We start from the raw sequence: 16,541 nt of genomic DNA on the forward strand, positions 1-16,541 counted from the left end.
CATCAAAACGCAGCGCCAATTCTTCTGCTGCCCATACTTCTGTTAATTGGTATGAATTTTAGAAATACTTTAGCTAAATTTTTTTCCTCTTGTGTCAGGTGCGTGTAAGATGTAACTGAGGGGAAATAACCAGTTGTGTATGCTTAAAAGCTGCCAATGGTATGAAAAAGGCTGAAGAAAGCATCTTGCTTTGTTCTTTTGATGGCAGTCTCTTCTGTGTTAGTTGTTACTGTGCTACCGTAACCTGGGATTTTGAAACTGGGTCTCTCTGCTCCCGGGACACCTTGTTCCCTACAACTCTCCAACAGACGAAAGGTGAAAAAAACAGCTGCCTGGCTGCTAGGGTCTGCCTGAAAACATTACTCATACAACTGAGCAAGCAGAGTATTCTACATTCAACTCTTTGATTAAAAAATAAAAAAAAAAATTAAAAATTCTTGTCCACTTCTCTTGCTACAGAACTGAAAATTTTCTGGAGGATGCCTACTGGGAGCAAATTTTCCCAACAGGGACAGATTCAAAGCAGCTGAATAGATCAATTGTATCAAATGTGATTAGGAGGCACCATAAGTGAGCGGAGTATTGAACAGCAGAGGGCAAGCCTGGTTGTAGAAATAGGGCTGGCAGCTCTAGCACAGGTAGATCATGCAGATGCACCGCGTACTGCAGACGAGAAAGTGCTTCCTACCCTTCCCCCAATTTAAGGTCATTCCCTTCCCGGCAAACCAGCTACAGTCAAGCTAATACAAACAGCAAAGCCTTTAGAAAAATTGCAGTTTAATGTGTAGTGGTACAGTGAGAAAAGAAACAAACCATTAACACTGAGTGTTACAGAAAGAAAGGTACATTTTTTTTTTTAAACATCTGAATGGAAAATGCAAGCAAATTCTTAAGGAAGGTATTCTCTTATTAAAGATTCATACCGATATTATTCTTTACGCCTAGAAAAATTTGATTAACACAAGTGATTAGGCAACTCCAATTTTAAAGCTGCGAAAAACAGGCTAAAAGAGCAATAAAACCATGCTGTGATCTCTAAACCCAATATAATTGGGCAAAGTCAGATCTTCGAGTCGTTTTACTACAGCTTTGAATCCAACTGAAGATCTTTTCCTGACCCACAGCCAGGCCAACAATTCACAGAATTAGCGGATAACTTCAACACTCTAAGAAAAAGGTTGATTTCTTCCAAAACTGACTCACCAGTACTTTTGCCATCTAGTGGCCTGTTTCTTCAGGCAAGCACAACGATGAGTTATTAAAAGCCTTTGGTTAAGGCTGCTTCTTTAATATACAGTCGTCAGTATTACACTATTATTTTAAATGAAAGGTTAGAATACGCAATGCAGAACGCTACTGCTGACTGGGAGTACCATAGAAGAGAAATTCAACATCTTCTGCAGATACTAACCATCCACACGAATCACCCGTACTAAAAAGGACGTGACAAAAATATTTTCCCTTTCTTCAGAAAGGCCTTGCATCACCTTCAATTAAACCTGTAGCTGGTGTATAGAGCAAAGTAACTGTTTACATCAAAAAATGGATCCTCTGGAGTAAGACGGATCTCCTCATTCTCAATTATTTGGGTCTGAAAGACTAACAAAGCTTTGCATCTTCATGCAGACCTAGTTCTTCCGTACGTTTTATTAGAAAAACAGAACTATAGCTTCAATTTGGATTCTTTTGCTTGCAAAGCCTTGGTTGCTAGCTCAACTCTTTCCTTTAATAAGCTAGCTTCTTCAGCACTTTTTTGGGCTTGTACATTTTTCAGTAAGAAGTGGGTAAGGAAGAGTTTCAAGCCTTCCCGTAGCATTCCCAGTTTGGGGTTGTCAGATATCCTGTAAAGATACAGATCAAAAATAGTATTTAGTCTTCTACTGTTTCAGAAGTTTCTTAATTTTTTTTTTTTATCTTCTTCAAATACAGATGTAGGAAAAAATCCAACATATAAAAGGAGCTTTTCTGAAGAGGCTTTCAAATTACCAGTAAGTCTACATTGGTTTGGCAAACAGCCCAAACACACTCAACATACAATTGATCCTCAACAATAAAATGGAATATTGGAGCCTTAGACTTGCTTTATGTAAACAATTACATTACAGCAACAAATGAGGCAAACACCATGTTTGAACTTCCTTGTGGTGCAGCATTAACGATTGAGACATCATCACCTAATTTTTTCTAACTTTATGTGACATTGCAAATTTAATACAACAAAATCATGGAATCACGGAATAATTTATGTCAGAAAGGATGTCGGCAGGTCATTTTGTCCGACCTCCTGTTTAAAGCTGGACTAACATCCAGGTGTGGTCAGGCTGCTCAGAGTCTTATCCACTCAAGTCCTAAGCATCTCCAAGGATGGAGATTTCCCAGCCTCTCCAGCCAACCCTGTCCCATATACAAAAATAAGATTTTCCAGACAATGTTGATTTAAAAAAAAAAATAAATTTCCCCAAACCTTTCCCTCAATTTATTTATTTTTCCTTCTTACACCAAAGATACCTTCTAGCAAAGACTGCTGGGAGAGTGAATCCCACTGCACAAAGATGGTAAAGCAATAAGGAAAGCAGGTCATTACAGAGCTGTGCTCATGAAAATCCTGTGACCAAAATGATACATTAAATATCTGAAAGCCTTATTTTGTATAACACTTCTCACAGTTGCATCTATATCAGAGCCTGTACTAACACACAGATGATACGCTTCCCCCACTCACCCCACCCTTACTTTTTAAGGGATGGATGACTGATCTTTGGAAAAGGCACTGTATAATTCAAAAAAAAAAAAAAACAACAAACTTCCTTAACTACTACTCACCAAGGGTTCCCTGGAGATCTCTCTGAACACTTACCTCACAAAAATGTCACTAAGTTCTTCAGCATCTGTTTTGATTAACAGCATGCTTAATACTTGTCGCAAGAAACGGACTTTGGGTTTATCTAGTTCGCTGAATTCAATTACCTAGTGGAGAGATAGCGAGAATTAGATTAATTCAAGTATTTCAAACAGCTGAATTCTTTTCTAAATGAACAGCTTTTAGCACACCAACTGGCCTCCCATATATACCGAGTTTTAAGTTTGGCACAATAGAATTAGCTAGGAACGCGGCCTCCAAAAGCCAATCATTAAGGAAGCAGAGAAGTTTCTAAGGAATAACCTCTCTACTAGTACCAGACTACCAGATATAATTTCTCAATTAGATAAATACTTCAGAAGTACCTAGGTCAATCCATGTAATTGCCTGTTTAACACATTTCAATTATTCTTCTAATAAAATTCTATGGACTTCCCATTCTGAAATCCAAGTGCTCAGTAGATTTCTTTCTGGTCTAATAAAAATCAACATTAGCTAAAAAGCATAGCACAGAATCCACTGACAAAGCCTGTTAATGATGGGGCCTTAGTTCCAACTCGGATACTCTAAAGAAAATAATCTTACAATTGCTCTGGATATAGAATTGTAGGCTTTCTGTATGCCTGGGTCACCATAGGTTCCCTTTTCCTCAAATGATAGCATTACCATGATCAATGGGATTAATTTGGTAATTTTAGAACAAGTTTTGTCTTAGGTTATGGCCACAAACAGCTAAAGTACCAGCTAGGTAACAGAGAAAATACATTGTCCATAGAACTAGCAAATGCAAGGAAAATACAGAAGTATTTTGAAAAGAAAACACACCAACCTTGAGAACTGAAAGTGGCAATGATTTTGTCCTTAATAAGTGAGCCAACAGTGAAACCAAGTTGGAGATGGCAGCGGCTGACAGGTTTTCTAAGTCTCTGATTTTGTCCCAAATACTAAACTGAAATGTCACCTAGGTGTCAAAGGAAAAAAAAAAAATCCTACAAATCAAGTGACTGTTTAAATGAGTAACAACGTAACAAAACCTTTCGACCTTCTATTCTTTATGAGCCCTCTGTTAATTAACAGAGATGCTTGATCAGACTGTTCAATTCTCTTAAAATTCGTAAAACAGAGGAAAGCAAACCTTCTGCAGTATTTTATTTCCTATTCAGATCTGACCATGAGTATGCCTCACTGAACGCATAGCTATACCAGCAGAATTTTTCCTCAGGATCAAGATCTTAACAGGCATGCATTCATTCTCAGGTATTTAATAACTGTCTTTCTAACCACAATAATGACACTAAAACAAAGTAGAAACAGATTTTTCTTCACCTGAAACCGTCTTTCGTATTCACAAAACTTGTTAGCCAAAAATGCATAGAAGGGGTTATATGTCTTCTCCTGTAAGCAGCAGTAAAGGATAACATGAACAATTTCTCTCTCCTGCTGATCTTTCAGTCCAAGCCTAAAATTTAGCAAGAGAATGAGAATCATTTAGTACGGAAAAAATTGCTGCCACAAAGCAAGAGCTACAGTCAACATCTGAGAGTAAAGCTTAAAAAAACCTCCAACCACCACATTAAATTCTACTTGTTCGAAAGTGCTTACAAAGTCTTTAAAACACTGAATGGACTCAAACCCTTAAGACTGTGGGCTAAATCAGTATCCTGGTATGGCAATATGGAAATACTACTGTATTATTGGTGTTAAAGGAGTGGCTGAAAAAGCAAGACCTCGGACCATCCAAGAAGTGGAATGATACAAGTATAATTACCCCCTGGGGAAGGAAAGGTAGCCCACTCCACGTCTGTAGCTCTCCATGAAGAAAAATAGGAGGGCCCTGTCATCATGGAGCCTTGTGCCTTTGAACGTAGCAGTAGTACTGCAGCAATCACTGCTGCATGGTGTACCGATACAAAGGTTAAACAGTGAAACAAGAACTGTAGGACCCTGTTGTGGTTATCTCACACTGGTATCTATGGTCACAGGAGGAAAAACAGCCTTTGGATCAGTATAAGCCTATTTAGGGAAACATGACCAGGGCCCTTCACTTCTGTGGTACTTACTAGGGATAAGAGAACATTTTAAGATGTTTTCCCTACTTGGTGATATGAATCTTTTCATCTCTAGGTCAACTCTATGCTACATAATACTTGAAATTCATTATTGTTTGACAGTAGCCTAAGAGGATGCAGTCAGTGATTTCAAACCACCCCCAAAAAAAAAAAAAAAACCTGTAGAAAAAAGTCAGTATCAATGAGTACTTATGTTGGCTGCCTCAGCATAAAGGCCAAGGACTGAACAGCTGACCAGTCTAAAAGAGGGCTGAGACACTTTGGCAGGGAATGGTAACTAACTCGCAATGCACCTGTTCTGTGAATAATATGATTTAGCTTCCAGGGCTGCCAAATGCTTGGCAGCATTAAAACCAATTAAAATGAAAAATGCTTCATATTATAATCTGAAAAATGTCAAACAAAATTCTTTTCATTGCTTCAAGCTCAAGTTTCATATGACATTAGTATAACTCAAGTGTATTTTCTAACTAAGTTTGACTCCACTGGAACTTGCTCTACAGTCTGTAGAGTACAGTTTGTTATTGCTTGAGTCTAATATCCCTCATCTGTATACGCCTCCAGACATCTGCCAGTGCATTTGATCACAGACACATACCAGATTAACAGAGAAAATATTGTCTTTCAGCCCAAAACCCCCAGAATTTACAGTTTTACAATATGAAAACCTGGGATGATTTCTAGGCTGATTGTTAATGAGCGGTGAAAACTTAGAAGTCTGCTTCTCCAAAAGAGGCCAGCACTGTAAGTGCGTGTCTCTGATATAATTCGCTTGCTCTTCCATCAGCCAAGTTCTGTCTGATTTTATTATTTTGAGCAACAAAACTTTTTTTTTAAAAATACACAGGTTTTCAACCACTGGACATGCATTTAATAAATGACTTGTGAAGTTACATTGCAATCACTAATCTGGCACACTCTCCTTTTCCTTGTTCATCATCACTTCTATCATGACTTGCTTATTTAGGAAGTATTCATGTCGCCAGATGGTTGTAACCAAGTAAATCAGCACTTCGATGTTCAATTTTGTTCTTACTTTCACTTCTTCACAGACCTAGCAGTATTTTCTCTTTTCAGACCTAGCATTCCTAAACATCTAAATTTAAGAGTCGGGGTTGTCTTTCACTGCTGAGTTTCACCATAAATCTGTACAGATTTCATAAGACTGATAATCTTAGATAAAGAATCTCACCTATTAAATCATTCATGAGTTACTTGTATGTCTTGATCACTTTAAGAATTTCCCCCTGTATATGGAATCACTGCCTCTGACATAGATTATTTATCACCAGCCGAAGCCTGCCTCTGACTAGGCTAGTTATCATCAGCTGAAGCCCAAGACCATCGTTGCCTTTAGATCAAAAATAGCAATACTCAAACCCAACTTCTAAAAGTCAGTTCAAACGATTTTAGTAGATACAGTCACATACTCGCTATCCTGAACTACACACCACACTAAAAGAGGGTATCTAAGACTTTTACAAGTTTCAGTTTTTTGTAAGAAGTACAGTTTCTCAAATTCTTCATCTCTATGAAATAGCTTAAAAAATTGCCTCTTCATCAAACTTAAGAAGCATTCATTCCCCCTCGTGTGTGAATCTGTGGTTTGTGAAGGAGGTACGGCCTTTCAGCTGATGAAACAGACCAACTCTCACTCTCTTCTCTTTGTCTCCAGTGATGTTCCCAGTCCTCCCTTTACATTGACGCTTCTGGAATCACAAGCTGAGCCACTTCAGGGAGCTGTTCTGGCTTCAAACTAATTACTTTCTTTGGATGTAAGGAGGAGAAAGACAAGCAGAACTATAGCAGCCATGGTTTAAAATGGTTTAAATTGCCATTTAACCACACCTCAACTTTGCCATAGATCTAGCAGCAGATGAATCAACAAGCGCAGTTAAAATATTTCTTTATGTATTTCTCAGGCTCCTTCTCATGAGACTGACATCAAACATACGAATATAAATTCCCATACGCTCTGGAACGCACGTTCACATTAAAGTTAATTCCTTCACTGAAAATTCTGTGTACTTTCCATTATACTCTGCCAGATATGGGCAGATTTGAGAACTCCTCTCCGAGTTTGGTGTATAAAAATTAGTATCAACACACACCAGGCAATCTGCAGACAGGTTTTTCTGCCATACAATCTGTATGTATACAGATTTGTATACTAGTTTAAATAGCACGGATGAGAGTCAAGGATCAATTTGCAAATTGAACTACCAGGTCTTGGCAAGAATGCAGCAGCAGCAGCTAATTTCTTTTAATTGAACAGGCCATATTAAGATATTGGAATGACTCCATCACAGTCTTAAATCCAAGCTGTGTTTTGCAGAAGTGGCATTTAATCAAATATTAGTTGACTTTATTACAAAGTCTGTTTTGGTTTGGTTAGCAAATTAAATAATTGCATGCCATCCTGGTAAGACAATTCCCTTGAATTACAAGGCTGCAACAGAAAAGTTCAGACCTGATCTCTCCCCTCCCAGTTACTATAGACTTACAATTAATATTCTGACAAACACAAAGAATAGCTTCGTTTGAGCTTTTCCCTGATCACATCTTCTTCTAAAGAGCTGTTTGCCAAGTGGTAAGGAAACTGGTCTTAACATGAAATGTGACCCTGGAGCAAATCCAAAGCTAATAAATTCTGCAAGAGGGAAGTGGAGGTGCTAGAACACTACCAGGTCATGCAAGTATGGACAAAGACCTACGAGATGGCTTAACAAGGTGGCAAGATGTAAAGGAAGTGGCAGTAGTACGGAAATCCAGCGACAAAACCAAGACATTTTCTGAAGGCGCTTCTGCTCTGCCTCTGTAAGGAAGCAAGCCTGCAACAGACTTCCATCCGCTAGACTGGGATGCACATCTTCAATGCAAAAAGATACAAGCTTCTTAAGTCAAAAGATGCTGTAAATCACAGTTATAGGTATGAGTGACAACAACAGGGGCTGCTCCTTTCCTCTGACAGTCAATTCTGCCTGTCTCCTACTAGTCCTTACACCAGGGTTTTGTCCCCTCTCCTACCCTTTTACCCTACATGGATCCCTAGCTATGCACTTTAATTGTATTATCAATTAAATACTCTTAAGCCCAGACTAGCAATGTTATTTTTCCAATCCAGCTAATGCTGTTCTTAGTTCTGGGCTGTCTTCTGTGCTAGTCTGTACTTACTTGAGAAGCTTTTCAAAGGCATCTAGGAAGTCTTCACTTGTCATCAAGACACAAAAAATACTTCTCCTGATATCGGTGTTCATTCTCTGCTTACGAGCAAGCTCCATTATCTTTGAACTCACCTGAAAAAAAAAACAATTAAATGATATTTTATTTAAGCTTGCTTTAAAAAAAGCTATTTCTGTGCAGCCTCCAATAAGACCATTAATGAAGATCTCCAGTAAATTATGAAGCATCAATCCAAAGGTCCTGAGTTTTTGCCCAGAGGCATGGGTATCATCAGGAGCTTTTTTAACTAAGGAAATATATTTTGATGTATTTTAATTATGCCAATTATTTTTAAGACATGCTTCTCTAAAGCAAGTCACCATGACCATCCCAGCACACTACTTTTAGTATCAGCTTAGATATATGCTTCCTACGGACAGACATTACCTGTCAGAATTCATACTAGCAAATCCACTTTAGGTCCAAGTCTCTTCTTTCACTTACATAACAAGTTATTTTTGCAATTCCACAGGATAAGAAAAAACAAGCTATACCATAATATTTGCAGTAACAGCTCTTATGAAGCGCATGAGTACAACATTTTGAAAAATGTAAGAGCAGAATTTACAGTCCAAAAGCTTAGTCTTACAAGAGTCTGTGAAGGTTTTTTTGGTGGGCTCTGAAACGAACTTATTCACCTGTATGAAGAATATTCAAAAGATCATGAACACTTAGACTTATAACTAGCACTGCTTGGGTTTACCTTTCCTATATGCAGTTTTTGCTGAGGCTTGCTGTTTGTATCATTGATCATTGGTGCTCCACTCCAGGATGACCCTACGATCCACCAGCGACCAACCTGATCAGCACTGAGGAGAGATTCCAGGGAGACTCGGAGCTGAGTTTCTTTACCAGAACCACTGTTGTGAACCTTGAATAACAAAATACAAAACACCCAAAAGCTTTTATTTGAAGGTTTCTTTTTAAAAAACAAACAAACAAAAAACCCCAAAACAAACAAACAAAAAACAAACGAACAACACCCCCCTCAACAAATACTTTGATTACTTAAAATTACTTTAAAACAAATAACTTAATCTCCATAAAGGTCTTCATATGTTCCCCCCCACAACCTTTAGTTTCAGTCAGCAACCTGAAAAGAATTTACAAGTTTCCCATATGCTCTACTTTCTCAAATACAAGAAGTTGCTTAAATCTATATTTAGAAGCTCATGGTTTTGTTATTTAAAAAAAGAGACAATCAATTAAAAAGTAGCCATCTTCCAATCACAAAACTTGATTAGAATTCAGACTTGATGCTGACATTGAAAATCAGTTGCAGCATCTTAAAATCTGGTCATGATTTTCCTTTTGAACACTTGTGGTCAAATAAAATGACATGACAAACTGCCTTAAGTTTTGTATAATTCAAACAACAAAAAGTTTAAACTCTTCAAACAAAATACGAATTTTCAACAAAAGAGGCTAGAAGCGTATTAAGAGGACTGTGAAAATTTAAGAGAGGAAATTCTACAGGTCTAGGTTACCTAGCTTATTTTTGCCTGGCCTATTATCACTGATGTGCACATCCTGCACTTACAAATTTCTGAAAATAAGATGCTCTAGGTGTTGTAGACAAGTATAATTTTCAGGTTGGAGATAGAGGGACTCTAAAACCAGATTCAAGTATTGTGAAAATGAATTCATTCTCAATCCAAAGAGACAATTACTTTCATGCATTTTATACTGGGTTGTTCTAGACAAACTGCCCTCTCTCCGCCAAAAAAAAACAAGAAAGAAAAAACATCCACGTTTTCAGAAGTGTTAGACTTCCAAAATAATTCTGGTAAAGTGCAGGTGCCTGCATCCAAAATCTAAGGAAAAAAGAACTTGTCATAATGACTCATTTCTTCTGCACAATCATTAAACACCCCACATCTCTTTTTCAAGTATAGGACTTTGAGGCAAAGTCTTTGGCTAAGTATTATGTCCTTTCTCAAACTGTTCTGCAGAAGGCTGGTTGACTGCTGACTAAACTTGGACACAGGAGATAATACTTAACGATCTAAGAAGCGATTTTTGTCCACAAGAGTTTCAGACTGGTAAACGAATTAAAAAATACTATAGCTCATCAAGCCAACATACAATACAAATAATTACTTCTGGTTTAAGAACAGCTATACTACATATGTCAGGAAGGTTCTCACCAGTGTTCTTTGCAATTTGCGGAGTTTTTCAACTGGTTCAGGATCATAACCAGGAATCTTACGCATGTCATTATTCCTTAGTGCCAACATAGTCTCTAGCATAAAACGAACCTATTGGGAAAAGAAATATTTCTGTGGATTATGTGCTGTGAGTTTCTTTATTAAAGTAGAGAGTGTACTTTGAAATTACCATTCTGTGAGAATAAGCAGCTCAGCTGGCAATATACATCAAAATTTAGATTACATGAATACAAATAGAGAGAAGGATGTTTACTTTAACTCCTATTATATTCGTGTTCAACCTTCAATTCAAAGTTTAATCTGCTAAACACCACGCCTCAGTGACCATTTTTTAAAGTGTACAAGGTATTATGAAACAGAACCACTGTCCATTGCATAAGACATAAAACAGTCCTAGTCTCGACCATTACAAGCATTTTGGTGTCTGTGTCCTAAGAACTGATAGACTAAAGAATGCAAATAACTGAATGCAACAACTGAACACTAATGGTAACTTAGAATCTAAATAGAGTACATCAGAAAACATTTTGGTAAATTAACACATGTATCCAAGTGCTTATTAAAGTCTATTCAGAACAGAAAATCTTTAAAACACACGCACATACCCTAGTCTGATCCTGGAGTTTCTTCTCTGCTGTGTTTGCTTTCCTCTGGGCTTCAGTGATCAGTTCCTTCAAAGCCAACGCATCATCTTTTCTTAAGGAAAAGCCCACATTTTTCAGAAGAAACAAAATCAACTCAATCTCTTTTTCAGTGAAAGTGCTAACAAGCTTTTTCAGAATATCAAAGATCAGCAGGGAATGAACCACATGGAAGTTATACAGATGAGCAATCAAGGCAAGCAGATTTTCACATTCTTTCCCTTCAGCATCACTTTTACAGAGTTCATCAAATTTCTTCACCACGGCTTCCAAAAAGTGAGCACCGACCTGGCAATAGTTCCATTAAGGCGGCGGGGGGGGAAAAATCCAGCAGTTAACCGTAAGTAGATTTTACAGACATCTGTAAAACATTCATTTTTGGGGCACTGCCACTATTAATTTTAATGAAATATTGTTGCTCCTCTCAACCAATATGGATGTTCTACATTTACATATACAAATATCTAAGTGGTGTCACATTTTCTTAAAGTATATGTTATTTACACCTCATATACGCTATCCAGTTGCCTTTTAAAGTCTGTGCAAGAAAAGCAAATGTTATGAACTTCCAGTACGCATACATCAGAACTTGTTTACAGAATTTTCATGGACACCACACCTATTAGCATCTTCCCAGCTGCCAGGCTAGCATGCTGTTACTGCTAGTCATTCATCCAGTAAAAGCTGCGTATCAGAAACCAAATGCATCACAGAGTTCAGCATTCCAGAATAAAATCCTTAACAGGATGGTAAAAAATAGTATTGTAAAACAACCCCCAACATACCAAGTTTTCACAGTTACTGAGCATGAGCTTAGGCTGATTTTGAAGTGGGGATAAGTCTCAGCCATTTGTCAGTGGTACAGTTGGGAAAAGAAATTTTGGAATCTCTGTATTTGCGAAGAGAGAACTGATGCTACAGATTGGAATTAGAAAGCATACCAAAATATAGGTAGGTAATGAACATTACTGCTGAACAAGACGCCCCCCCATTATCATGGTGCTAACATTTGCTGATTGTTGGTATAAAAACTGGAAGTCCCAGGAGCAGCGCTGACTTGCATTACAAACCAGTTTAGGTTTTAACGATCCAATGATCATAATGCACAAATGCATAAACACAGTTATTGGAATCCCAACTTCTGCATTGCTCAAACTAACCTTAAATGCAGCTCTGCTATCACTCTTTCGTGTAATGCATTTTCTACATTTATTTCACAGAAGAAATAATAGGGCTTTATGGTATACTTAAATACTACAGTCTTAGATTCAAAGATACTGTGTAACAGAATCAGTAGTACAAAACACAGTCTGGATATCATCTATTTCCAATACCTATTAGTATATCCATATCTAAAACCTATTACTAGGTATGCTACAAAGTTTCAACTTCTAAAAAGATTGTGTTTCTCTTCTTAAAACAGCATTGTAATATTACGTTATATTTGCAGTCAGAACTGCCTTTCAAGCAGCAAAGAGGAACAAAAAAAAGTTTAATGGCAAGGCTGCATGGAAAAAGCTGCTGTAATTGCATCCATCTGATATTTAATATGGTTTCAGAGACAGCATTCAGGTTACTACATGACAAACTGAAGAACTTGCATCAATGCATCTTTTGCATTGAGATGTAGAAAGAAAATGTAACTTGATGGGAACATGGTGCTGAAACACCTCAGTTTCCTGAGAGACGCTTCACTGAAATCAGCTAAAATCTTCCCTTTGACATCAGTAGTTTCAGCGTCTTCTTAACAGTAAGCAAGAGATTCTTTATCTCAATCCCTCTTCACACTTAAAAATACAAAAGAAAAACCTCCAAGAAATTTGCCATGCTTTTTGAAGTTTTTGATATTCTGGAGCCATTGATATACCTAGTTAATTCCACTGATTATTTGCATGATTGGCCTTAAAAAAGGACTTCTTCCATTGACGTAAAAGGATTTCTGTAACTGTACCGCTTTCCTTATCTGGATACACATCGTTCAAGAACAATACCCTCATATACCCAAGAGAACAGAAATGGATTAGTGTAATTAAAGAGGAGAAAACTTGACGCTTAAAAAATTCAGTTTTATGGATGCAGAAAGATTTTCATGAAAAAACTGATGTTTTTATAACTGACCAGTGGTAACTCATGGAGGAAATAAAGTATTCAGATAAAGCAACAGACTTGGTCCCTTTCAGTTGTGGACACCTAGCAAATAAGCTACAAATACTGATGAAATTCAACTAGAGATGCTTTTTAGTGACACACAATCAAAAACTAAAAGGGAATTCAAACAAAATATCAAGGAAAACACTCTACAATATGTATTATTAAACAAAATTCGTCCCGACCACAAGAATTACCTCAATTCCTACATTATGATGAAGAATGCTGACCAAAAGGACATGCTCCATCATCAACCTCGCAGGCATGGCAACTGCAGTAACACAAGCATTCATGAGAATATCTGTCAGAGTTTCATTCATGTCCTTTCTGCTGTTGGCCATGTAGAGCTCTTCCATCTGTCCACTAATGGAGGACAAATTCGGTTCACTCAGCCTATTGAGAAACAAAATCCAATGTTCACTTTTTCTTCTCTTTACACGATTGCACAATTTTCAATTTACCCAACAAACAACCTATTCTTTTTAGAGAAACTAGCTTGGCTTAAGAAGAAAGATTGAAAAGATGACTGGAAGGGACCTTTTGTATTTTACTGTGTTCACTAAGCTAAAAATATACAACATAGGTTTAATTCTGGGCTTTTTTTGGAAAATATTTACATGTAAAAACAGCTTAGCAGCAGTATTTACAAAGCACTGTCGATGTGCTTACTGTCACGCTGAACAGACTTATTAAGAAAACAGACTTTGTTCTTAGCAGTTGTAACTATGGCACATCACAGCCTTTGGCAAAATTAAGTACGAAAATACCTCATACTTTTCTAACATATAAGGTATATCAAATTCTAAACGACTGAACAAACTGCATACCATAGTCTGCATTTTACAGATAACATAGATAAAAGAAAACGCCAATAGATTTCTTATTTTAAAAATACTCTAAAATTAAAACACATGGAAGTGTTAATTACTTCTTCTGTTCTTCAGTAGGTTGAAGTGTTGCTCCTCCTCAGTTGTAATGTTGGAGAAATTTAATTTTATTTAATTAAAAAAAGAAAATCATGGGTTTTGGGGGGGAGTTATAACTCACACTATGAGGTTTTTTTATAGGCATGCTCCAACTGACACTTAGTGAATTATACCTAGCACTTGCAGGCAACTGCTGTGTGGAATTCAGCCCAATCTTAAATTTATTTTCTAGATTTTTCAACTTCTATAACGACCAACTTTGAAGAATTTATATCAACAAAGATAATTATTATTAAGGAGAGCAGACATGATTGCCAACTTAAAATCAGTTTGTGAAGAGAAAAGTCACATCCTTGCCACTTTTCTTTGAATGATGAGCACTGTCACATCGAATCAGAAAGATTAATGACTTTCCTTATTACATTACCTATTAATGAGACCATTCACCATTTTCTTCAGCCTTCCCAATTCTTCTCTTTTCTTGTCATCTAGTGTCTCCTGAGCTTTCCTTACTTGAGGGGGAACATACTTTGTAGCACCGTGATTATGACTCTGACCAGGAAAACAATAAAATAAAATACCAAATGAGACTTGTATCTTAAATATTTGAACACAAATATACATTTCCAGTTAAGATTAATATACCAAACTTTTAGTTAAGTATATATTTTACCATCTAATAACTAATGCTAAAGGAACAACTTCAAACAGAGAAGAAGCATGCAACAAGGTATCGCTTCTGACCAACCTGATGGCAGCAAAAAACATCTTCCCTTTACATGAAACTTTCTTTAAGTTATTGTTATTAAAACCTGACATCTTAGGTCTTGGTTTAACCAGGTTTTATCAGCTGCAGATGTACTAACAGTTTAAGTTAGTGCCATGCGGGCTAAATGACCTGTTTGGCCTCCTCTCCTCCACCATGCTACAAGACCTAGAGCAGGCAGAACCGCTGGGATCATCGAGAAGCAACACTTCAGTTTGCAACAGATATTAATTTTAACATAAGCTCTCTTTGCTCTTAGCAGAAGTGCTTAACCATGTTCTTAAACTCTACAGCCAGGGTAGTGCCACCGTTTTGTTGCTTTTATTTGCTGATCTCGTAGATAGAGTCAAGGCCACAGGCCCTGTGCTTTAGGGTCTTATCTGCCAGCATCCTGACTTGGGGGAACTCCACCCTCCACGCCCTGGGACTCGGCAGGCCGCTGAAGTCCGCACTGTTGCTGGGCCCGGCGCTGTTTTGACCCACGACAACACTCTGCGTGGCCTGACTCGACAGCAAACACCCGGGCTTTAGAGGCGATGTAAACTGCTTCATGTTCAGGTTGCGGATGTACTTTGAGAAGCAGGTTTGCGTTACCCTACCTCCTCCTCCTCATCCTCGCTGGGGGGCTCGCTGGCCTCAGGCACCCCGCCGCCCTCGGGGGACGAGGACGAGCTCTCGCTCTCCCACTGTCCCTCCACATCACCCCCCTCGGAGGGGGCTGAGGCGTCCTCCGGCTCCTCCTCATCCTCCTCCTCCTCCAGCCGCGGCTGGTCCCTCCGCGGCTCCGGCTGGTCCCCCCGCGGCCCCGGAGCCTCCTCCTCGTCGCTGCTCTCGCACAGCCTGCTGAGGCCGGCCCGGGAGCCCAGGGCGCCCAGCACGTAGCCCAGCCCGTCCCGCAGGAAGCTCTGCGGCAGCTTCTCCGCCGCGGACCCCTCCTGCTTCTTGCGGCGCTTGCCGAGCCCCAGCCGCCGTTCCAGGCGCCGGATCTCCTTCTCCTCCTCCTCGTTGGCCTGCAGCAGGGCCCGCTTCCGCGCCGAAGCGGTTGCGGCGGCGGGAGCGGCCGCGCGGGGTGTCGGTGCCGGCCCCGGCCGCTGGTTTCTGACGGCGGCGGCGGGCGAGGCCGGGGCTCTGGGGCGGGCGGCAGGAGCCGGCTTGGCAGGAGGCGGCTTGGGCGGGGCGGCGGGGGCCTCCACCGGCTCCCCGCGTTGCAGGCGGCGACGGCGGCTCCGCTTGAGCCTGCGCTTCTCCTTTCTCGCGTCCCGGCGGCTCCTGCGGTTCTGCCTCTCCGAGTCTTTCAGCAGGGGCAGCGGCGCCTGGTCGCCGGCTGCCTGCACGAACTCCTGCACCGACTGCCGCAGCCTGTCCAGCTTCCCGCCGCGGCGAGCGCGGGCAGCCGCCGGGCGCTTCATCTTCCCCTCAGCCACGCCGCGCCTGGGCGCCGCCATCTTGGGGAAGAGTCCACCTTCCTCTTCCGCCGCGCGGCCGCCATTTCGGGCTGCAGCGCCCCCTGCTGGGCGTTGGCCGCCGGGCGGCCGCACGGGCGGGCCCATTTCTGACGAGCTGGTCCCCGGCGGCCTAGGCGCTCGCTTGAAACTCCTACCAAAGCCGCTAAATCCGTAGAAAACCCCTCTTTTTTTATATATTTAAGAAAATGTAAGGCTTGTCCCTCTGCTTACAGAAGGGACGGGAACAATTCGTTCCTCATAGCCCTGGCCGCAAAGCCCCGACGCCCACTGGGCCC

General features: G+C 39.9%; 1 protein-coding gene across 1 annotated transcript; it reads right to left on the reverse strand.

Annotated features, from left to right (window-relative positions):
• Window positions 1-759: 759 nt before the first annotated feature.
• Window positions 760-16,289, reverse strand: NOM1 (nucleolar protein with MIF4G domain 1). The gene is given in 12 exon segments (XM_075144142.1): window positions 760-1,841; window positions 2,858-2,967; window positions 3,690-3,821; window positions 4,187-4,319; window positions 8,104-8,225; window positions 8,855-9,022; window positions 10,299-10,409; window positions 10,925-11,248; window positions 13,306-13,501; window positions 14,462-14,586; window positions 15,400-16,256; window positions 16,259-16,289. Coding segments are annotated over 12 exon segments (2,487 nt in total). The 3' UTR covers window positions 760-1,663.
• Window positions 16,290-16,541: the final 252 nt, after the last annotated feature.

Source organism: Calonectris borealis, chromosome 2 (genome assembly GCF_964195595.1).
Source record: "Calonectris borealis chromosome 2, bCalBor7.hap1.2, whole genome shotgun sequence".
Classification (NCBI taxonomy): Eukaryota; Metazoa; Chordata; class Aves; order Procellariiformes; family Procellariidae; genus Calonectris; species Calonectris borealis.